General features: G+C 40.3%; 1 protein-coding gene across 3 annotated transcripts in view; it reads right to left on the bottom strand.

Annotated features, from left to right (window-relative positions):
• The window catches only part of CPEB2 (cytoplasmic polyadenylation element binding protein 2), a 54613-nt gene extending 30443 nt beyond the window's left edge, over positions 1-24170 (bottom strand). For 2 of the 3 annotated variants that reach the window (XM_080639121.1, XM_080639119.1), the window contains exons 1-3: positions 22208-23981; positions 19027-19305; positions 8552-8642 (exon numbers count right to left, since the gene is read on the bottom strand). In XM_080639121.1, coding sequence (XP_080495247.1) covers positions 8552-8642; positions 19027-19305; positions 22208-23632 — 1795 coding nt within the window. In that variant the 5' untranslated portion in view covers positions 23633-23981. Of the gene's footprint in view, positions 1-8551; positions 8643-19026; positions 19306-22207; positions 23982-24042 lie in introns of those variants that run through there. The other variant, XM_080639120.1, reaches the window with a different exon arrangement.
• Positions 24171-24505: the final 335 nt, after the last annotated feature.

Here is a 24505-nt window from a genome sequence, read left to right as displayed (position 1 = left end):
TATATTAATAGGAATTAAGGCATAAAAATTTTATTAACGAACTTATGAATGTATTTTGGTGTATTACGTATAACCACTGTACACAATATTTTTCAGTAAGTGGCAAAACTAGAGTACTGGTTTAGCTATCACATTTTCAACATTTTATATTGAGTAGAAAGTACACGAAAACCTCATATCCTGATGTTACAATTCTTCAAGTACTGCATTTTACTACATTGGTGGCATGTTATACCAATAAACTATTAAAATAGTTAAATGAATGGTTTAAAATGCACAGCTGAAGTGTCTGTTCACTACAAATTCCTTTTTATTAAAGGAGACGTTTTCTGTTTACAGGAAGCTGCAAGCATACCAGTAGTGCACACTGACCTAGAGAGACATTTACAATAGCTGCTGTGTTTGCAAGAAGTATGCTTTAATGTGCAAAAAACCTATGTCTCCATCTATGTTGCTATTCAAACATCCTTGCTTGCTTATAATCCATAAGCATATATATAAAAAAATATTGTAACTTAAACATTTAAATCTTTTGGAGGAAATAAGAATGTTTGTGGAGGCATAAGGAAGAATCCAATCTGGAAGCAATGGGTGCTTAGAGCTCACACAGGTTTAAAGCGGAACATATATGCAGGAGGCTTGCAAGATGTGAGTAAGTATTAGCATAACACTATCATACCCTAATAAGGCTCACTCTAGGAAAAAACACTGGGGAAAAAAGGAAGAAAAAGAAAGAAAGAAAACCAAACCAGCAATCCACATATTAAGGTTGTCTAACAATTTCTATCATACAGTGTTTTGGGGATTTTCTCCTACTATTGGTAAACCCATGTAATTAGCAGCAAGACTCTCAATTTCTCAAAATAGCAGTTCTGTGTCCCAAGGGACACCTTTGAGGTCAAATAAAAAAACCTTTTGCTGAAAATTTTTAAGTAGTAGGGTTTAAATTTTGCTCTTCCCCTTTAGGAAACCAAGATGATAATTTCTATCAAAAAATACTGAATACACATCATGAACGCTTATACTCAAAATGGCAAGATTAAGCTTATTTAAGATATTTTATTCAGCCTTATTATTTACAGGCATTGTGATAAAATTATTTTTATGCAGCCACGTACTGTTTCTCTTCCCATAGATTTCATTATTCTAAGAAAGGATGGTATCAGAACACTTGCAGATTAGGGAGGAACTATTTGCTTTGGAATTTGGTAGCATGGAGAAGGAGGCGAAGGGCAAGGGCAGCCTCCTGAAAAACGGCAGTTGAATGCCACCTGGAAGGACTTGCTGTCTTTTCTAACTTTTACAGAGTTTTTGAGCAGGAAGTTACTAAACAAAAGTCTTCATAGGAACTTCTGTCCTCTTGTTCCTTATCTTCAGAATGTCCAGTTGTAACATACAAGCCATTTTTTCTGTCATGCTGAACCTACACAGCTGAGAATTGGGCTTGTTCAGCCTCTAGAGGAAAAGGCTCAGGGGAGACCTTAAGAGCAGCTTCCAGTACCTAAACGGAGCCTACCAGAAATCAGGAGAGGGACTTTTTACAAGGGTGTGTAGTGGTAGGATAAGGGGGACTGACTTTAAGATGAAAGAGGGTAGATTTAGATTAGGTATTACAAAGAAGTTCTTCACTGTGAGGATGATGAGGCGCTGGCACAGGTGGCCCAGGGAAGTTATGGCTGCCCTGTCCCTGGCAGCATTCAAGGCTGGGACGGATGGAGCTTTGCACAACCTGGTCTAGTGGAAGATGTCCCTGCCTCTAGCAGGGTGTTGGAAGTAGATGATAACTAAGGTCGCTTCCTACCCAAACCATTCTATGATTCTAGAATACCTAATGCTTCTTAAACGATGAACGTTCCGCCTTTCTAGCAATGCACACTGGTATAACATGAAAATAATTAAGAATCCTTAAATTGCAGTCTGGGAGCTCTCACTGGTTTGCTCAGCCTGGTGAGCAAACTCCTTAGTTCTTTAAGTCTGTAAAGTTAATATTCATTTGCCTAACAGCAAGGATTGTACAAGATTATTTACTGTCACCATGTTTCCATACAGTACTATAGAAACAGCACTTGCAACTACAAGTTTTTCAAATCAGAATGCTGCATTTATCTAGAACAATACAAATTGTGAGATATAATCTCATCTTGAACCTCCTCGAGTCTGTGGTGACAATCCTTCTCTCTGTCTGTATACATTTACCTCTTCCTAGTCAGCAAGGGAGAAAAAAGATATATCCCCCCCCCCCCCCCCCCCCCCCCCCCCCGTAATTACTACAGAACAAGAGGTCAGATTTAAGGCCTAAGAGGAGAGAGAAGCCCACTAGGGTCAACACAAGGAGATGAAAAATGGTTTTGAAGATAGTAAAAATGGTTTTGAAGATAGTAAATGCTGGGTTTACAACTCTGGCTTGCATTCTGGTGCTTCTTCCCCCCCCCCCCCCCCCCATAGCTTCACAAATAAGCTGCATCTGAAACATAGGTGCCATATGACTAAAGCTGGAATAATGAAGCACTCATTAAGTGGTGGGGAGAGAGTGCACAAAGGGAGCTGGGCCCACTACTGCAGCCTAAACCCATGAATCACACAAAGAAACCCAATCTTGCCATGTTACAGAGATGAATTTGCTAGCTCAGATAATGAATGATTTGAGGATTAGAAAGGCAAATGAGTAAGCGTTCAGTGCATGTACAGGTCTGCTGATACTTATTTACATGGTTATTTCAATGAAATCATACTTTGTATTATTGCATTCTGGTGAACTTAATACTTGTGTTTATTACTTTGTCTAGTACTTGGACTTACAACCTTAAAAAATTTTAATATAAGTTTGCTTATTTATTCAAAATACAATCACTGCTGTTTGATACATTAACTTAGGCTCTCATCCCTCAGATTAATCTGTTGAAGCAAAATGCAGTATTTCTAAGGTGCCCACCTGAATTTAAGGATATATACAAATTCAGAACACTTCATATACGGAACTGGGTGCAAGATCAGTCTTTACAGAGCACAATTACTTTAACAGATTATTCTAGTTAAATGGACATATATAGTATCAAGCCTAATTTAAAATATCAGTATATAAAATACAGAAGCACTGTAACAATTTACTTTGCTTCTATCACATATTCCTTTCTAGTCAGCTATTTTCAGTGCATGCTGTTTGATGCTTAAAAAGTATCATTTTAAGAACTGCTCTCACCACAAATCCTATCTAATCCCATCCTGCTTCAATGTCAGTAATCTAGAATCATATAAACCATTCCATAGATGCTCTAGCAATTACAGTGGCCTCTGCCTGTTTAAAAAAAGAAATTTTAATAATATATAGAAATGCTTTATTGGTTTAAAATCAACTACAAATTAGTTAGGGAATATCTCATATTTAAATAACAGTTTCCATTTCTTAGGAATGGAATATGCCCAAGTACTTCACTGACTGCCTACAGAACTTAGCTCTGAAGCATCCCAAATTAGTAACATGCTGCTAACTGGAACAAATACAATGACTGATATTACTATACTGTAGCATAAAGTATCATGTTACAGAAATTTTCTCTGTGCAAACCTGATCTTGCAACTTCACCACATTACTGCTAATTAATAATTCTCATTCATGGCTAAAATTAAAATAGTATTGCTATGGAGAAGCAGGTATGTTTGACTTCTCATGCAGCTGGGGTTCTATCAAATTTAGCCCCCTTTTCCGTATCTACGTGTGATTAGTGTTAACATAACTGGTATATATTCCTCACAATTCTTCTGTAGGGACAGAAATAAATAAAAAGCTTGCAAATAAATTTTGGTGGGGCAGTTTATCTACTAAATCCAATTAGAAGTCTTGCTCATCCAAACCATGAGCAAAGAGCAACAAACTTAGTTTTAGCTACATTTTTGTAATCTTATGTTACTAATATAGGCAATGCTGGTTCCGAGCATGATGATGCAGCTGTGCGTACTCACTTTTCACTCTTCCTTTTTTCAAGAGATGCCCTGACTAGAAGAGAACAAGCTTCCAGGTTAAGCCCTTCCCCAACTACTGTAACAGACCAGTGAATGGCTAAAGATTGCAGCAGTTTCAGAGAGCTTAGTTTTCAAATCAGTGTAGTTAAGACAACAGCACAAACCCATGTTTGGATAACACCTAGTTACAGAAAGCCTGGATACCACACTTTCAAATGCTTGTGTAACAATTATGTAAGTCATAATCAGGGCAAATGTCTCTGATAGTTTTCTATTTAGGCAAATCAGTACCAGTCTGTAATATACTCTTTTGCCATTAAAAATTTCTATGACAGAAAGAGGAAACAATCTGTATGTACAATTTAAGTCCTTTTATATAACTGAGTGACGTTTTTTCTTCCATACTTTATTGTTCAGCCTCACAAACTCTTTTGAGTGCAATCTGAATTACTCTAGGAAGCAACTTTAAACCCTACAGCTTGATAACATAAATTACAGATTAAATTTCTTTGAAACACAAATATGCAAAGAAATAGTGTTCTCTGTGTTGCTGAGTCACCAATGCTTTTTTTACTTCACTAAGCATGTGCCAGCAAGTTGCTTTTAAAAGAAAGATGCCTAACAGCCAGAAAGTTCAACTAAACCAATTTAAAGAAAAAAGAAACCCAAGAAAAAGCAAGACAGACTTCTACCTGCATCCAGTTATTTTCTCCTACAGATGAGCCAAGTGTTTTACTTTATTACAGGCAATACATGTCTGTGTATCTTTCCTAAAGGAATTGTTTTGCCCCTCACACAAAATCAGAAAAAAAATTCATCATGAAGTTAGTATTTCTTCTTTTTACTCCTGCTAATATAGCTATGCCTATCACAAGTTCGGTAGGATCATACATGCAGCTTGCAGAGCTGTAAGAGTTGATCAGAAATTAATTGTAAATTTAGTACACTATCAATATTCTTGCCTTACAAAAGACAAGCCCCTAAATTACATTGACATAATCCATAGTCTTTACCAAAAAGATATTTAAAACAGCAGATGATAAATTCCATTAAATCAGCTGCTCAATTCTAATACATATTCCATGCAAAGTGTAGCAATTTCTTCCCTCGCCCCTGCCCCACCCCAATCTGTTTTAGGCAAGCCAATACATTCGGGCTGTTTGAAGTGTCTAAGAATCCAAGTTTTCTACAGCTTGACATCAAGCAGCATTGGTATTTGGGGGAGGAAGAGAAAAACAAAAAAAAATCCAAGTACAGAAAAGGTATGTCTGGAAAAGAGTTGTCCTGGTAATTCCCATGTTTGTCAGGCTATCAATACTGCAACTCCCTCAGAATAGTTTTGAGGGCTATCAGAAGAATAAAAAGGGTATCTAAGAACAATGATGTAAAAATGAATTAATTTATTTGAAGTTTTATTAATTTTAACTTCAGTTTATATTCCACTGATTGAATGGGGTAATCTTAAACATCACTTGATGCCTTATTATGAAATGTTCAAGAAAGCTGCATGGGAAAGATTAGTTTTAATATGGTCAATATTTCTGCTGCAATGACTAGTGAAGCCAAGCAGCTATACCCTATTAACCAACCCTGAAAAAGTGTCTTATTGAAAGCTAAAAATTACTTCTTTCTTTTGATCATGTGCGTAGTAATGACTAAATTTGTCTAAGTGAAGCCAAAACTATGCATCTATAAACAATTTTTTGGCAGGCATGAACTTTACTTTCAGTGAATCATATTTGAAATGAAGTATTTTCAAGTTCATGAAAGCAAAAGTGGTAAAAATTACTTCCTTCTAAAATGGATCTTGACATGCAAAACTTAGAGCTGTGAGCTAGTACACATGGTGTCTGTTCTGCGCTGTGCAAAATCTGAGACAAGATGCTTAGTCATACTCCAGATATTGTAAGCAGCTAAATCTGAAACACGTGCTTAGAATTCCAGGAACTTTCATTTTCCTGCTGTGGTCAGATATAAAAGATGCATTGTTTTAGTATGCTTCGACTTACTTTAAAAACTTGTTGGAAATTTTTTTTTCTAGTTACAAAATATTCTGTAATTACAACAAAGTGTGTTATATATTAATGCAAACAGCAAATAAATAATAATATTCTTAATCCTGTGCAATCTGCTAGCAAATATGATGGGTTCTTAAGTAAATGTCAGATTTTCTGTGGTGAAAAGCCACAGAGACTGAAATAACAAAATCAGTGTCTCATGGTTTGCAGAAAAAAAAAAGTTGAAGTTGCTAGGAAATTTGAGAAACACCAACTAATGGTGACTAAACAGAAGAGGGATAGAGAGGAACTACAAGCCTGTGCTAGGATGTGTCTTCCCATTTTCAGTCAGTAAGGAACATTTCTCATATCTCACTGTTAATAATGTAGCTGTCTCAGCTGAAACAATAACTTTCAAAGAGAAAAAAAATCTTCATCAACCAATTTAAATAAGAGCACACAATTACTCTATTTAAATTCAGTTGGCGTGTGCATTGTTCTCTGGCACTCAAACAAAAAAAGTAGATTTCCTTTGAATTCATCACTATCTATGGCTTCCATCTGGTTTAGTTCAAACATAAAACTGAGCAGAATTTTCATTGCAAGAATATGATTGGGAAACTGTTAAAAAACCTCACAAATCTCTTAATTGCAGACTGAAACCATACATTCATGTCCCTAAAAAGCACAGAGTAGCTATGGAAACTTTACTGAGGTTTTTTTAGAAGTGTCTATGTATGAACCCAATTCACTGGAAACTCTTAAAGCTTTGTCTTGTCATATTCTCACTGAAAAATTATTATTGGAAATACAGTTTTCCTCTATTATATCATAATGAAATATGATTAAATGAATAAAAATGGGTGTTATCTCTCAGTGCCTCTGAAAACTATTCTGAGTCGTAAAGCCAATTGAAAAAAAAAAAAGATGGCAGGGAGAACAGAGCAACCTCTTCCATTTGTCATGTCAGTGTGCACAGAGAAAAGTGAAGAAATGGACTGTTTTTCAGGAATGTGAGAGATGACAATGATAGTGTACTGCAATACAAGATCTGCATTCTCTAATTTTATGCTTGAAAGTAGCTTTACCTTTAAAACTCTTCCTGATTTGGGTTCAGATAATGAAAGAAATACTAGTCACCACCTGAATGTGGCAAATGGAAGCAACAATCTAACTAGTTACCTTGTCTTTGATGGGATATGCATGCTTTTAGTCCATTGCAGTTACCACTGGGCTAACTTCACACGTTTCAACCCCTTTGTGGTACTTCTTAATGCAAATGTAAACATGCAGAATAGACAGAAACTGAATTTAATAATGGATTTAAATGATAAAATTAAAACTGGAATTAATTCTCTGTAGGCAGTAAGAATCAAGAGATCAGATTTATGAACATCTAAGAAAATTTAATTTGAGCTTCCTCTCGAAAGAGGAGGAAAATTAACTGGCTTAAACACTACCCACTTACTGCTTCTTTGTAGAGATTTTCGGCTTGGAGAAAACAAACTCCAAAGTTTTGGCTTTACATTGTAAATCTTACAACACTATTACATGCAGTCTGAACACTACAGGTCCTCCAACTCAGTACAGATCTTGAGAGACTTTTGCAAAGCATCTTTCACATTAGAACACAGACACTCATGTGCTAATGTAACATATATTAAGTCTAGGAGCCTCTAAAAAGAGAATGGATAGGAGTAAATAATAATATAAAAAGAATTTTTAACATTTCTTTTTTAAGTTTGGCAATTGCTTCAATACTAAGACTTAATTTCTGCAAACCAAGCCCGAAGTTTCGGATAATTTTCACGTTAGATTACATTAGTCTAATTAGAACACCACAAATGAAGTAACATTTGATCAGGCCATATAAAATGGTTTGGGCTCCCTGCCCCAAAGTTCAATGGTAGATGCCACCTGAGAATAAGTATGGAAAAACAGGATTCAAGAGTGAGTTAATGGGTGAATAGATGAGTTAAAATTGAAGCCCATAGATATTAGCTACAGAGCCTAGAGGGTATGAGGAGCCAGCATTCTAAGGCCAAGGGTATTTCTGGACTACTTAAGGCCAACAGAAACTGGACAGTCAGATGCATTATTATCCTACAGGAACTTTGAAAAAATATTTGAAAAGACAAAAGCTGAATTTATCAGTGGATTTCATTTTGTTTTCAGCTTTCACTGTAAAGAAAGGGAAAATTAACCAGCTAAAACTGGTAGTGGTTTGATTCCCCTCTCACTGTCTTTTGGCTACCACTAACAGAACAGCATGTCACCGCAAACTGAGGTAGAATTGCCTACAGCAGACAAGTAGATTTCAAATAAAACTAACTATGAATTTCTTGAGGGAAACGAGGGAAGGATGGTGGGGAGAGGGAGAAAAACCTATGAAGACACTAAAGCTTAAGTTTAAAACAAACTGTAAACCAATGTTTTCCATAAAATACAGCTTGAGAATGACCTTTCATATGAGTTGAGAAAAATAATTCATATGCTATTTTAATATGAACCTAGAATCTAAATTAGCAGTCAGTATTAATTCAAATACGCAGGATGGATGACCCTTTTTTTCTTTATTTAGCATAATAACATACCTTTAAGTGGATCATGCTCTGCTCTCATTATGTCAATAAGGGAGTTTTCCAAAGAGTGCATATTCAGACTGTCATACATTCTATTTCGATCCTAAAAGAGAACAAAATCCTTAGTACTGGAATACAAATCGTGTACTTTTTAACAGGCAACTTGCTAGGAAGACAAGGTTTCTAAACGCTGCATGCTCAGACACAGTAGAGATGGACAGTCATAAAAAAGCTTACGAGACTGAATTTATTACACCAAGACCTGATTTTATTAACAGTAGGTTTAATAGCATCTAAATATAAAATTAGAGAAGCTCTGTGAAGAACTCTTCTGTGTATGCGCTTTTATAGCCTATGATTGCCTGTTTGCTTCAGAAGAACTGCTTGACTCAGTTCTAGTGATCCACAGCTGAGTTAAGCGTTAGGCTGTTTAATGAAGGAGACTAATGTCTGTAAGAGCTCAATTTCATTTCATGCAGGAGTTAAGCAGTGAGTAAGGTGGTGACCACAGGACAAGAAGGACAGTCACCTCGTCTGAAAGAAAGCATTTTGCTGGTGCTTGGCTAAGTACCTCACATGGGCCCCCAGCCCTCTGCTGAGACTGCACTTCTTCCTGGCTTTTGAGTGATTAATCTGGGACTCTTTGCATACAAAGACTTGAGTTATAAATTGTCAGCACTAAATAGTTAAAGGTTGGAAAAATTAAAAGCTAAATTATGAAAGGATTGCTAACAGACCGTCGGCATTACACAGAGCATTTTTTTTTTTGCACATGAAGATTAAGAAGTTACCATAATTTCTTACAAATATTTTCACTGAAGGTAACAAAAGTCAATGTAATAAATCATAAATGCTTTCACTGGTTTTATGCTCAACTAAGAAATTTTCTCCCCTGTTTTTTAATATACCCAAGTTACAGAGACAGAATAAAAATTATTTCTAACTTCCTTGGTCTTCCTGGGATACCATCAGAGACTGAAAATAATTTGCATAAAACCCCAACCTCTTCTACTTGCGAGGCTTCTGGCTTAACTGTGTTGCATTTACAGGAATCCTGTGATCAATCATCCTTCAATTTTACTGTTCTCTTCTCTCTTGGTTGCACTCATTGTAGTAATGCAACAGAGTAGGATGAAATGCACCACACACATCCCAAGACCATTAAAATACACCAAAGATACAGCCACCCATCTGGTACATACATCATGGGGACAGAAGGTATCTGATCCACAGTCACTGTGGCTTTCCATGACAGTTCAGCAGAACATAGATTAAGTCCAAGCTAAGCTCCTCAGCAAGCACTTATTTGTGCTTTGGGAGTGAAAAAGCAAGCTTTGAAACAGAGGTTTTCTATGAGTCAGAAACTGACTTCTCAACAGCTGTGCAAAACAAGCCATGAAGAAACTTGGATTTTACTTTCATCTTAAAAAGTTTCATCAACTTGATACAACATTGGGATGGAGAGAGAGAAGCCTTTTTTTCCATCTCTCTCTCTCTCTCTCAACCAACCATGAAGAGTACTGGCTTGCTGTTGGGTAAGCAATCTATTACACTCATTCGATCAGATCCTTTATTTTCTTTTTGGAAGCCCTTACACAATTTTAATGATATATTAAAAAAAACTAAGCTTCTCCTGTCTCCTGCCATGTCCCAGATCAAATGCCAAACACTTTGCAAGGTAATCTTCAATTGGGTTTGAGTGCCAGCAAGTCACCAGAATTATTTTAGTTCAGGGCAACCTTATTTTGGGACAGGTTAGCTTTCCTTCCAGTCTCTAGCTGTCCTGAGAAGCAGCAGAAAAAAAACCTGAAGTGACTAATCTGCTTCCACACCCTCGCAGGTTTTTTTCTCAATAGCACAATGAAAAGAACCTGCTTACCATAACAAATTTGCTTTCTATAGAAGGTGTGAGCAGTGACAAAGCCGGATCTGTTCCCTACTGTCTCCTAGCATTCAGATTTCATCAGGATTCTTAATGAAGTCTTAAATTCAGCTGAAGACAGTAAGGGGTAGGTAGTCAGTGCTCCTTCAAAAACCAGTGCTGAATAAACATCTTTCCCATGCTTTGCTACCTGTGTAACTGACAGGGGAAAAGAACCAGTACTGGTAAAAATTGGACTAAACCATATGTGTGATACATTATCTTTGTTACAAGCTTACTAAAGATTTTCTCATTTATTTTTTGATCATTGCTATCTACATATACATTGAGATAACACATGACTACCCGGCAAACATCTGTTTCTGTAGACTTCACTCTGGGGAGCAAAAGCCTGTAAGAAAGGGCACCACCATGGCTAATTCCTAAAATTGGCCCACTTGGTCATGGATTGTACAGAAAAATGGAAAAGTAAAACATGTAACATGTGGTTTTGATTAATTTTAAAACTGCTCCACTGGCTGACATGGTGCAATGACTGCAACTTCAGCATTGCATCACTCTGTTGCAAGTTTCATGTATCCAAAGTGAAAGGTCTTGTGCTGCTGGAAGTAAGAGAAATAAACTTTTCCCATCATCTTTAGACTTCAGAAAGTTCATGTCTACAAAGCTAAAAATAGGTTTGTTTCTGTGAATTTTATTACTTCATTTCTGGCAGTGGAAACATTCAATAAGCATGCCCTGTACAATATGTTGTGAATACACCAAAGTAAAGCAGGATTTAAACATGTGAATTGTATTCTGCTCTCTCACCACCCACATCCCACTTTCTACTTGTGAGTTTGGGTAATATCTACCTAATCAGTGCATCAAACTTTTATACACCTATTCTAATTCACTGATAAACTACATACTATAAAGCAACAATAACAGATTTAACTATCTCAAAAGGAGTTAAGTCATTCTTTGGGTATGAGGTTGATTTTAAACCTTTGTGCAACTAGGCCTTATAATGCTAAAAAGCTGCTCTGTGCTCCCCAAATATGCAAATCATATCTTTAAAGAGCACAGTTATCTATGCCATTATAAGCTTTGATTTCAAAGCAGAACTTAGAAGTATTTCAGTATTGTAGGTCACACCAGCAAAGATTTTCTACAACTTTTGTTGTAGAAAAAGCCTGCAATGGTTTCACAGGGACAGTTCTACTACAGCATGCTCTACTCAACCAGAAAATTTCCACTGTGATTTTCCTTGATCGTCAAGACAAGCACTAAAAATATTATCACTGAACTTGACTGTTTTAGATAGCTTTCCATGCACAGGGAAATTAGTCCCTAATTCTTGGGACTACCTTTAGTTCCATTATTTCAACATGGCTGATAAGCAGTTAGCTCTTAAAACAACCCAGAACTACTTTTAAAACAACATGGAAATTGTCCCAAGAATTAGAACTATTTATGTATTATTTTAAAAGTCATTCCAGGTTGTTTTAGGAGATAACTGCTAATCGATTGTGTTGGAATAATGAAACTAAAGATAATCAGCAATACAAAGGCATTGCTACAAAAGCGTATATGTTAATACAAGTTTTGTATCATCCTGACTCCAAAAGCTCCTTTTGTCAAAGCTGAATTCCTGTAAAATATTTTGCATTTCCCTCACCTCTGTGGCTCACTAGTCCTATGTTAAGCAGCAAGCGAACTCTTGCTGTGTTGGAAGGCCCATATCTCAGTGGAATGTCACAACATAATGCTAGGGGTTTTTTATCTCCAGAGCCAATAGTTAACTTCTCTCAAGCACTACAAATTCTCACACTAGCTTTTTAGTTTTTTTAAATGTATAAACATTTGAATACTGCTTGGCCTACCTTTCCAATACCAGAATCACAACTGCATTTTTACACAGCGGACGGAAGACCATGGTTTTGGCATAATTAACTACAGATTCAGAGCTATATGGCTAAGTGACAAAATTGTCAGCTCAACTTAAAAGTTAAGACTATGTTAGAAAGTTTACAGAAAAGTGGTAATTGCTTCTGAATTTTTACAAATTTACACAATATAGAAGCATGGAGTATCCTACCCATAGAATATAGTTAGTGCTAGAAGGACTTTTTGACAACGTCATGCAAAAATCCATCTTCAGAGTGCGCACTTCAGAAGTTCTCCCCTCATACATCTACATGTGGAATGAATGGGAAGAGGACAGCTTTCTCCGATGAGCAAGTTGCACCGCTAAACTGTTAGACAAATAATTGTTCCTGGCACAATCTATTTAGGACTTCTAAATATATCCATGCAATTTATGCAAAGATTATCCTGTTTGAGCATTTGCATAAACTCAGTGCAGTCACATCTCAAAGTGTGTATATTGTCATGAATAAAGCGAATACAAGGACAGCAACTATTCAACGGTGAGTAAAATTTTACTGATCTTTAACCAAAAAAATACATGTTCATAGTTAAGCAGCTAAACAACTTAGAATTTTGGGCACATACTTCAAACCACTCAGCTGTAGGATTACTTGTAGTAAAAAAAAAAAAAAACCAAACAAAACCTAACGCAGGTATTAAATTCAGTAAATGCAAGTATCTTCAAAACATGCTCCTTTACACGTCACTTTGTATTCTAAAGAATCTGAGGGGGCTGGAAACAGAGCCATAAAGCTTCCAGTCATTGCCCAGTATGGTCTTAGCTGGTTGCAAAAAAGACTCAGTAGTTTTCACCTTCTGAATTAACTGATTTTTTTTAAAAGTTCAATTAAAGAAACTTTTCAGAAATCACTTCCTAAACTAAAAATGTTAACAACTTCCATTTTTTGCACCTTAAAACTGACCCCTGAATAAAAATGTGTTCTAAGATTAGAAAGTGACAGCTGATTTAATAATAAACTATTCAGAGTACTTGAATATAGTACTCAGTGTTAATGTTAGCAGTAATAACTTAAAAATTAAGTACATCATATTCTAAAATATACTCTTTGCTAAGATCTAAACTTCAAGTCATTCTCATTTTAGTGAGGATATACTATAATGATAAGCCACTTGTTGAAACCCTAACTAATGTAAATGAGAAACTTACTATGAAAACCTACATGAACTACTACAATTTTAGCTCTATAAAAAAAAGCAAGGAAGAAGGCTTAAAGTAGACATATGAAATTGCTTGGTTACTTTCCATGGTATCATTAGTGGTAAAGATGAACTATAATATCTGGTAGACATCTGTGAATGGTCAATCAGACAAAAGTGTTTTGAAGTTAAAATGACACAATCAGCTATGTAAGTCAGCTAAATTGAGCCTAAAATGCACCAAGAACAGGTCCTGTAGCAAAGACACACCTACTTCCCAACTACATAAACATTTAAAAATTAACAAAAAACCCCCAACCACATGCACTGTATCCATACTGGAGTACTTCAGCTCAAGAATATGCATTCATAATCTGGAAACAAGCCAGACACATTATAGAGATGATTAAAGGCTTGGCAAGATTGACTCACGAGGAGAATCTGGAAGATTTGTGTATTAATAGCTTCAAAAAAATAACTAAAGGAATAATTAGACATTTGAAGGGGAAGTTGTTATTCAAGTTTTGGGTTCCTCCCTCCTCACCCCCTGAAATACCTATACAGTCTTGAGTACTTAAATGCAAATACATCAGACCATACAGCATTTCTGCTTAGGAGAACAACTATGTTTTGGCAGACAGTATGAGGTGAAACACTTTACTAAGTATACACATCACTGCTATACTATCACAGTTGCTAAATATTATATTGAATTTTCCTAACTCTATTTTTGACTTCTATTAATAGAATGAGCTGTATAACTGAAGGAAATTTTAACAGTAGGAGAGAATTCTTAGTTCATATAAAGTCATAAACACACTTGTATGGTAAGCCCCACAAATTTTCTGCTAACTAATCCCTTTGAATTGTTCATCTGTGTGGCTCCAAATACTATTTGTTCAAGTCTTGATCCTGAAGTTCAAAGTATGACAGCACTCCATTTCCTCTAGGTAGAGATATCCCCAGTATAGTGCTCAGACGCACATACCTGGCTTTGTATGTTATTTAATCAGCCCCAGGTAATCAACCTACTGCATTAGAAATACTGAAGGCATTATTCTGTTGCAGGTTTTGCCTTAGTGAAAACAAACTGGTCAAGCCTGGCTTATGAATGAGCATTTGGACAATTACATTAGTCTGAAGACCAAAAGAATGTAGCAGCTGGACACTTGCAATGCCTTCAAGTTTAGATCAGCTGCCAAACACTCCACACTTCTGAAGAAACAGGCCACACAGACAGGAGTCAAAATAGGGCATTAGGAACCCAAATCTAGCAACCTTCTGTTCATCTAATATTGACTGATGTGTGTAGCATCAAGATTAGCCATTTAAAATGTTAAGTTACCTTTACTAAACTGTACTAAAACTGTCATATTCAGAATCTAAAATCTTCTGAACGGATTTTGACAGCAGTTTAAATATCCAAAACTACCACCTGTTGTTAAAATTCGTTTTGCAACTGTTTTTTCCTTTGAGAACTTTAGAACATTTGAAAAATAAATAGAAAAAAAACTAATCTGCATTTTTGAGAGATGGCACCTTACCATACAAATCCCCACCTGCAGAGCTGTATTAAACAGAGAATAATAAACTTCAGCTTTTAGGACCACGAACACTGCATGTACTGTTTGAACAAACAGGAAGGACAAATCAAGGTGAAAAACACCCAGACATGAAGTGTATTTCCTCAACTTTAGAGACACTGAAACTAAACTCATAGAAAGCCATGTTTTCACCAGAATAAAAATAAACACTGAAGTGTATTATTAAACTGTTACAATAGGTTTTAATAATCTTACTTGCAAGATACTAAGAAATATTAAGCTTGCAATCAAAACAAGGTAGCAGACACTGCAAGTTTTAAAATAAAAAGATCTAGAAATGGTTAATTACCTTCCTCATCCAAGGAACGTAAATGAAATACATGAATTCATGCTGATTTCTGCGCTTGCATTTTGGCCACGGAAACGCCTGTGGTTTTTTTTTTTTGTGAGGTGGAAACAGTACGTGGTGTTAGAAATACATTTATAGCTCTTGCACCCTACTTTTTTTTTTTCTTTTTCAATTTTATATCAGGGAATAAGAGTATTCGTATTGTCTAACTTCTTGACATGCAATGTAAGTGCCTAAACAGGAATCCCAGGGGCTGTATAAGGTCAGTGGTGGCAGGTATGTTCTTCTAGAGAATTAGATTATCTAAATAAAGAGCCTAGATTCTAAGGAGAGCAAAATAGGCTTCTCAATTAAATGCTTAAGTTAGATGGTGTGAATACCTGGCAAGATTTCTAATTGTTCTTTTATGATTCTGGTGCAAGGCAACAACTCATTTCCTATGTGAGGTACCTAAAACAGTGCAATCAGCGTACATCTCATTTTGGCTATGACAGAACTTTTCTTCATGTAGCTTGTGCTACGTTAAAAACCTAAGGGAAAGCAAAAAGCTTCTTACAGTGAGTCACAAAAGAAAAACTTGGCTATTGGCTTAATTTGCTCACATTTCAATCAGTGTTCCCATGATGTTTGACTACTTTTATTTAAAAACAAAACAAGAACTTCTGAACCTCAGAAAATTCCCCTGAGACATTACTGTAGCTAACGTGGCAACTGTGAATTTAACTTCATGTGGGATATATTTCACTTTTAACTATGAAGTACACAAAATCTGGTTTCATCCCTTTAAGCAATACACATAATTATTTACTCAGCTATCAGTAATGACATTCATTGTCACTGGAATATTAGCTTAACGCTAAGAAACATTATTTTCATCTGAATTTACGTCAGTTCTATATTGGTGACCATCCCAACACAAACACCAAAGAATAAAAAAGTTTCATAGAAGGGAAAAACATTGAATTTTTATATGATTTCTCTTGTGGCTTATCTTGTTTGCGTCAGGTACATGTTTTAAAGGAAGTGGATGAGCAGTTGACACTACTGAATGCTTTTTGGACTTAGCAAAAATTAAGATAGGATTTTAATGTTCTGCTACCATGTTTTTAATAATCTACAGAAAGTTAGTCAGGGAGGACGCTGGCTTTTCTAACCATATTTCATTTGCTAAGCTTGAGCTAGCTAAAGTTTAGAGGAGAGGTGCTTTGTCCCCTGACATACAGTTTTTACTACAGTTAAAACAAGGATGCATGATCATGTGGGAAAGTATTCTGCAATACTGTGAACGATGCAGTATGCATTCAACATGCCTGCTAAGATGTGTTTGCTCTGCGGAAGCTTGGAAGAAATAGGTGACTTCTACATACACAAATGCTTTTGTGCAAGACTTTCCAAATGGCATAAGATTTAATTACTACTATTTTTTACTATCTTCTGAAATTGCTACTGTATCTTTAAGACTCCTCAATCTAAATACCTCAGCCTTTTATGGAAGGAGACAAGCACAGTACAAATTAGCAAGATGGGTGTTTGACAGCGTCGCAATTGCCAGCACAAGTCCTGATGAAAAGAAGCACGAGTGCTTTGAGCTCTATTTAACTTTTTCGTTATGACGTGCAAAATGTAACAGTCATCATAAGGAATTAACTATATAACAATAGTATAATCACTGAAATATAAGAACACTATTTCAGTGCAGCAAAGCGATCAAAGGAAACATCAAGCATTTCTAGAATAGCAGTAGATAACACTGCACCTTTTCAAAGAAGATTGGTTTTACTCTGTTCTGCAACTATGACTTTATACATGTAAAGGAGATTTAAGCACAGATATTTCTATAGCATAAATATAGCAAAACAGGTCTGTCTAATCAGTGGTGCTGGTGCTCACAGGCAAAACCAACAATTACACGTGCCCAATCTTCTCACTTTGACACTACCTCTTCACAAAACTAAAACCCCCTAATCCTCAAACAGAAACATCGATGTAATTTATTATAATATGCAAGATTTTTTCCCACCCTACCACATAGAAATGATTTCTAGTTTGCATGCACAAGGCTTTTGTTTAGACATAAAATGAGTTCATCTATATTAGATGACCACTGTTGAAGCTTCTGAAATTTTAAAGCAATAGTCATACTGACTTGTAAGGCATACTGAATGAGTAAATACATTCACAACTTGTGCTTAGCTGCGTATGAATACCAATATATATGTCACTGCAGCTGCAACATATGATGGCATTAGTATTTCTAATCCTGTTCAGGAGACATTCCAGTGTCTCAACTATTCTTGAAACCCTCCACCACAGATCATTACCTATCTGTAATCTGTTTTCCTTAACAGATCAGGTTTAACATATAAAGAATGGCACCTTTTTTCCCCTATCCTTCCATCCACACAAAAAGTATTCAACTATGATATCCCAGCTAGCAAGACTACTTAATGGAACAGATTTTCACAGTACAGGCAAATACCCTTTTAAGTTTTCAGGTCCAGTGCATACACCTGGAGCAGAATTGAGGTATGTCTGAAAGTCACCATTAGCCTTCATAATACTGCAAGTATCAGAGCTCACCTGGACAGAGTGAGGACATGGCCTCTCATGCCAAAAAGAAGTCCACTAGCAAAATGGTAAGAAAAATAGGAACTCTGGTGAGAAATCTGGTCCCAGGGAACACCCTTTTACCACTATTACAGCTACATGATGATTAGCTTGCTAAATGATGCAAATAGAGCTGTTTTAACTCAAATATGGTCACAATTACAACAAATGAAACTCCAGGTGACTCTGTGTGAAACCTAACAAAAAACCCAACTATATTAGCCTTCTATAGAGGGAAAGAAACAGTCTCTTTATTTTCTCTGCATTATAATATTTTTTTACTTTTGCTGGAATACAGTAGTTCACTGTGAGAGAGAAAACAAACCAAAAATTGTTCAAATGGCAACTGAGATTGGGATCCAAAATAATAAAGGTCTCCACTAACAAGAAATGTTACGACTAAATGAATTTAGGCAGGAATGGTAAAAGTAACATTTTACCAAGAGATATCTGAGGCTGGAGCTAGTGTACTTGCTTCAAGTCACATGAGATGTCACTGACAAAAATCAGGAGGTGAACCCTTCAGTTCTAAGACACACTCCTCCTGCTTGACACTTCTAAACCATGGGGCTTACAGCCAAAACATAACATAAAAGTTGCTAGAATGGAATAAAAATCTCACTAATATGCAAATGTCAGCCTAAAACACCAGTAAAAGATGAATGTGACAAAGACTCAGAGCCATCTACAAAAGTAAGAAAACTTACGTACGAGCACAAGTGAAGAAGTCCGAGTTTTAAATGGATAAGAATACAACTGTTACCATAGGCAGAAAACACTTGCTGGATTAAACATATTTTGTTATATCTATTGCTCATCAGCAGCTCCAGTTTCTGTCTTTCTTGACAGTCAACATTCTTAATTAACTGTGAGAATCACATATTGCTGAATATTCTGAAAACACTGGGGTTAGTTGCAATTTCGGACTAAAAATAGTACAGAAATACACAAGTCTCAAGCCAGCTATCAGGGCTACAACGACTGTTTAATTCTCTAAAATGAACAAAGACTATGAGCAGTTACATACCAACCTTACCTGCAAAGGAAGGAGAGTATTACTGTTGTTGTCAGTTCGGAAAACATTATCTTCAATCCACGATTTTGGTGTCAGTGATGGAGTGGAGCGAGTAAATTTAGGAGGAGCTATGACATTACCAGAAAAGGGCTTCTTCAAAGGAGAGATCTGGTTCATAGTTCCTGGAATTCCCATGTTTCCAGTTCTACGATGGTCTCTGCCATGCATTCCTCCCCAGGATATATTTCCTGTGCTCCAGCCACTGCTCTGATTGCTCCAGGGTGACTGCTTCAGAAGAGGCTAAAAAAAAAAAAAGATCAATTTGTATTATTTGAAAATACTTGAAATGTCATTTCACTTGGGAAAAAAAAAAAAACAAAAGAAACCCCCCAAAAAACCAACCAAACCCTAAAACAAACCCAAACCAACAAAAACCAAAACAACCAACCACCAAATAACCAATGCACAGAGATTTCTATAAACCACTCTTTCCTGATAACATATAAATTAATTACTGAGGCAAGGAAGAAAACAATATCATAAAGAATTTTTCATTTCCACTTCTCCGTACACCCACCCCAAAAACCACCACAGTGCTTGTGCAATCCATTTAGATTGTCATCTTATAACTGGTAGTATTTTTTAAAGCTACACAGTAGAACAATTCCAGGGTGTAAAACCATGTTACAAAACACCAGGAGACCATTTTCTTATACATCACATGGTATTACATGGTATTAAATGGTGAAATTTCTGCAAAAATAACACAAGAATTTAAAAGAGGTCAATTAAAATAATTCTTAAAATAGTAATTATTATTCTACTACTAGCAGTGAGTAGCAGTGCTTCACTACAGTGAGTAGAAATTTAAAAATTAAAATTCAGATGGCAGGTGGATATTTTCCCCCCAGTGTTTTGAGTATCGTCTCAGTATTACCATATAAGAGCAAAAAGAGCACTGATTATTGTACAGAGAATCTGTCTGAAGGAGCTATCTTAACATTTCCATATGAAAACACGTTATTCTGAACCTGCTGCTCAAGTATTTATGGAGTAACAAATGGGACTATCTGTGGAATTCTGCAGGGTTTTGGGTGATTTCCCCCCCCTCCCATAGAATCATAGAATAGTTAGGGTTGGAAAGGACCTTAAGATCATCTAGTTCCAACCCCCCTGCCATGGTATGAAGCATTTCTGTATCTAAACAAGTGCACTGTATTTCTCAGTATGAAAATGGAAGCAGTATTTTGAGGGAAGATTTTTACAGGACTGTAAGTTTTTATTGCTAAGCCACAACTTGTGCTAAAAAGTGACCTATAGTTGTTGTCATGCTACCAAGAGGTGGACCCACTGAGCTTGACTGACAGGGAGGAATAGTATTTATCTTTAATGTTCTCCCATCTGACTGTTCTAGGGAGGGCTTTTTCTCAAACAAGAAATGGGGGGGGGGAGGAAATGTGCTATATTTAGTTCTTCTGTGAAGTCAAAGCACGGTACTTTAAGCTTAGCTGCAAGCAATCCTCAGCTTGTAACTCTAATAACTTAGAAATGTAAAGCACGTCAATATGTTATGTATTAGAAAGAACTGAACTTTCCAAAACCAGAAAGACAAAATAATAACAACCCCCCCTCAAACAAACAAAGCCCCCAGCTAAAGCCATTTTTTGTCAAGTAATCAGGAAAACATCCCATTCTATATAATTATAGATAATTATGTTATAAAACTTGAATACTTTGGTTGGAATTTTGGGAGAGGCAGGCACTCTATTGTGAAACAAACCTGAAGAGATAATGCCAAATGTTAACAAGCCTCTAATATTGCTAGCTATGCTGCCATGGCACTGTTTTAAGTTTACCTACAACTCATAACTGAGAGTAAATTCCTGTACACCTCACTGTTGGAAAATTGCTTCGGAATTTGTTTGAAGAGGATTATTATAGATGTTAAGGACAACTAGCTCCTAACAATGAAGCATCCAAATTAGTTCTTGGACAGGCACACTTAATATGAGATTCCAGTCCTGACAGAAATGCTTTCCAAATCCAGCTCTACCGATTAAAACTCTCAGGATTTAATATTAGAATGAAAGAAAAAATAAGATGAGGCCTGTATAACTTCAGCCTTTCATAACCGAGCAGGTGATCGGAGCGAGATGTGGCTATTATGCACTAGCAGGTAACATTAACATGGATCTGCTTTCCTGCAACTTCTTACAATTAGTATTTTGTTCCAGGAAGCAACGCAAACTCCGATTTAACACGGGATCGTTATGCCGTTTGACTAAAATTGGTAGCAGAACTACGGTAACACGAAACAGAGCGCTGTCTCTGGATACAAAAATCAAGTAATTTCGGGCGAAACCCCTGAAAAGGCAACAACGTTGACAAGCTTTCCCTTTTGAACCTGCTTTCGGTGCCCACTCGGCCGAGCACGCCGAATGGTGCGAGGGCAAGTCCGAGCCTGCGGAAGGGGCTTCCCAGGAGGAGGCACCGGCGGCGCCGGGGGGCTGTCAGGCGCATTGTTCCGAGGAAACCGCGCTCCCTACGGGCGACTGCGGGGGGGGCAGAGCGGGGGGCAATGGGGACGCTTTCACGGAGAAACCCGTTGACAAGAAAATTACCGTTTATCCTCTTTTATAAGGGGAAACCGCCTCCTCTGATCCCGAAAATAAACGACGTCCCCGGGCAGTCGGCGGCGCACCGAGGACGACGGCCACAGCCCAGAGGACGCGGCTGGAGCGGCCGCCCCGCCACCTGCCACCCGGAACGAGCTGGGAGCACCGGCCGGGCGCGGGGCGGGCCGCTGGCAACACCCTCCCGGCCCGACTGCTGCGGCCGCCGTCCACCCTGGCCCCGCACGGGGCGGGGGCCGCAGGTGCCCTCGGACCGGCCACCGGCGGCTCCCGGCCCACCGAACGCGGCGGAGGGACAGAGGCCGGGCCGGGCCCCACCCTGCCTCCACGCTCTCGCCGGGCTGTCACCGCCGCGCAGGCTCAACCAGCGCCGGCAGCGAGGAAGGAGAAAGCTCCCGGCTCCCGCTACTAGCGAAGCGCGGGGAGCAGAGCCCCCCTGCCTCACGTCCCCGCGTCCTCCTCCTCTCCCCGGGGCTCCCCTTCGCCCCGGGCTCCCTTCCGGAGCCGGCTTGCCCGGGCTCCGTGCCGCCCCACTGGGGCTGGCCGGGTCTCTCTCCGCCGCCCGGTACCTGGTGGTGGTTGTAGGAGTTTCTCTGCTGCAGGAAGGCGGCGGCGGCCGCGGCCGCCTGGTGTTGGTGCTGGAGCTGGGGGCTCACAGGGGATCTCCGGTTCTGCTGTTGTTGTTGTTGCTGCTGCTGAGGTAAATTCATCTGCGGCGGCGGTGGGGGGGCGGCGGCCGAGAAGGGGCTGCTGAAGGGCCCGGCACAGGGGTTGTGAGGAGACACCGGCGAGAAGCTCTGAAAGAAAGCGGGGTTGATGGATGACGGGATCCCCGGGTAGAAGCTGGTCTCGGATTCCGGGCTCGGGGGCGGCATCGCGCTGATCTGCCCGCCGCCGCCGCTGGAGACCGGAGGCTGCTGCGTCTGCTGCGGAGGCGGCGACGAGGTCTGCACCGACCAGGGGGTGCCGAAGCCGGGCAGCGGCGGAGGAGGAGGGGAAGCCGCCGAGGAGGAGCCGCCCCCGCTCTGGTGATGGGGGCTGGGGATCTCCGGGCTCTGCAGGCTGCTGAAGCCAGAGCCTAGCCCGCCGGGCAGGAGGTTCCCGGGGCTGCCCAGCAAGTGGCTGTTCGGGGGGGACTCCATGGGGGGCAGCTTGGCTCTCGCCTGCAGATGAGGAGGAGACGGAGGCGGATTCACGCAGGAGGCGGCGGCCACCCCCACATTGGGGTCCGCGGACACCGATCCCCCCGGGCAGGAAGGGGCGAGCAGCTCGGAACCCCCTCTGTCCACGCTGCCCTTGCGCTCGGCAGGGCTGAGGGGCCGGTGGTGCGGGAAGTCCCCCGTCCGCGGCGGCTCCGGGGGGTGAGCGCTGAGAAGCTGGAGCTGCTGCTGTTGCCTGTGCTCCTGCTGCTGGTACTTGTCAGTGGGGTGGCTGAACTGCTGCTGCTGCTGAGGGGGGTGGTGATGATAGTCTGGGGGGTGGTGGTTATTCAGGGGGTGGCTGCCGAGCTGGGCTGGGCTGCTGAGCGGCTGCTGCTTAAACTCTTTCCTCTTCTGGCTCAGCTGAGGAGGCGGCGGCTGTTGCTGCTGCGGTTGCTGCTTGTTTAAATCCTGGTGGGGGCTGAGACTAGGTTTAAAGTCAGAGGAGGGGTGGCCGAGAGGGGGGTGTCCTGATGCGGGGCTGCTGCCCAGCCTCTCGCTGCCCGACTGCTGCTGTGTCACCCCCAGGAGCAGCTCATCCTGCATGTTCTGGTGATGCGCAGCAGCGGCCGCCGAGGGTAGCAGAGAGGGCGGCGGCGACCCACCGGACACGCCGCCGCTGCCGGAGGAACCGGTTACAGCGGGTGAGAAGGGAGAGGAGGAGGAGGAGGAACAAGAGGCGGCCGCTGCTGCCGGGGAAGGGAAGGGCCCGGCAGGGCCAGCACCTCCTACACCCGACGGTGGGTTAGGGTCGGAGGTCGCCGTCTGTGGGAGCCCGGGGCTGCGATCTCCCATGCACTGGAGGGGACTCCTCTAGCCAACCCCTGCCCCAGGAGTCTGAAGAGACAAAGATAATTATCAGTGATTTGGGGGAGCGGGGCATTCAACACCAGCCTATCGCAAACCTCTATATAACCCACGGAATAGCCACTCTCTGGAATAAAGCCCTCTTTCTTGCCATGACTCCGTTGCACCGGTTTTAACAATGCCGGAGCTTTTTGATAATAAATAGTTCTATTTTTATCAGGTTTTTTTTTTTTATCGGAGAAAAAAAAACATCCCTTCTCTAGCTTGGCGGGACCCCCTCCGTGCGGCCCTTCTCGCCTGCCGTCGCACCCACAGCAACCCGCTGGCTCGTCAGAAACACCCGGACAACCCCCCCCACAGCTCCCCCGTAACTCCTCCGCCCGCCCCTCATCCGCTACCCCGTAACGCAGGGGGAAGCCGGGAGCCCCCGGGCTCGGCAGGAGTCAGTGAGGCCGCCGACACCCCACACGGCACCGGCCCGGCTCCCTCAGCGAGGCTCCGCCCCCGGCTGGCCACCTCCCCCGCCCCCACTGCCGGGTTAGAGCTGGCTGCAGGGCCCTTAAGAACGTCGGAACATTCGTCATAGCGACGTCACGTCCCCACCTCCCTGCGCTGCCGGTCGACCTCGGTAATGAGCCGACGGCTCCGCCTCCTCATGAATAATGCATCAGCTCCGGAGCCCAGCCCCTCTGCCGGGCTCCGGGGGGGGGGGGGGCGCTTGCGATGACCAACGCCCGCGCGCACGGCGCCCCGCCGGCGGGCTGACCACTACCACTTAAGTGTGTGTGGGTGAAAGTGACAGCCTTTTAGTAACGCCCTGGAGGCCTGCTGGGCTTCGACGGCGTATCTACCCTCAACGCC

This window comes from Psittacula echo (assembly GCF_963264785.1).
Source record: "Psittacula echo genome assembly, chromosome: 1".
Lineage (NCBI taxonomy): Eukaryota > Metazoa > Chordata > Aves > Psittaciformes > Psittacidae > Psittacula > Psittacula echo.
Note: the sequence above shows the minus strand (reverse complement) of the source record. Positions and strands in the feature narration are given on the sequence as shown.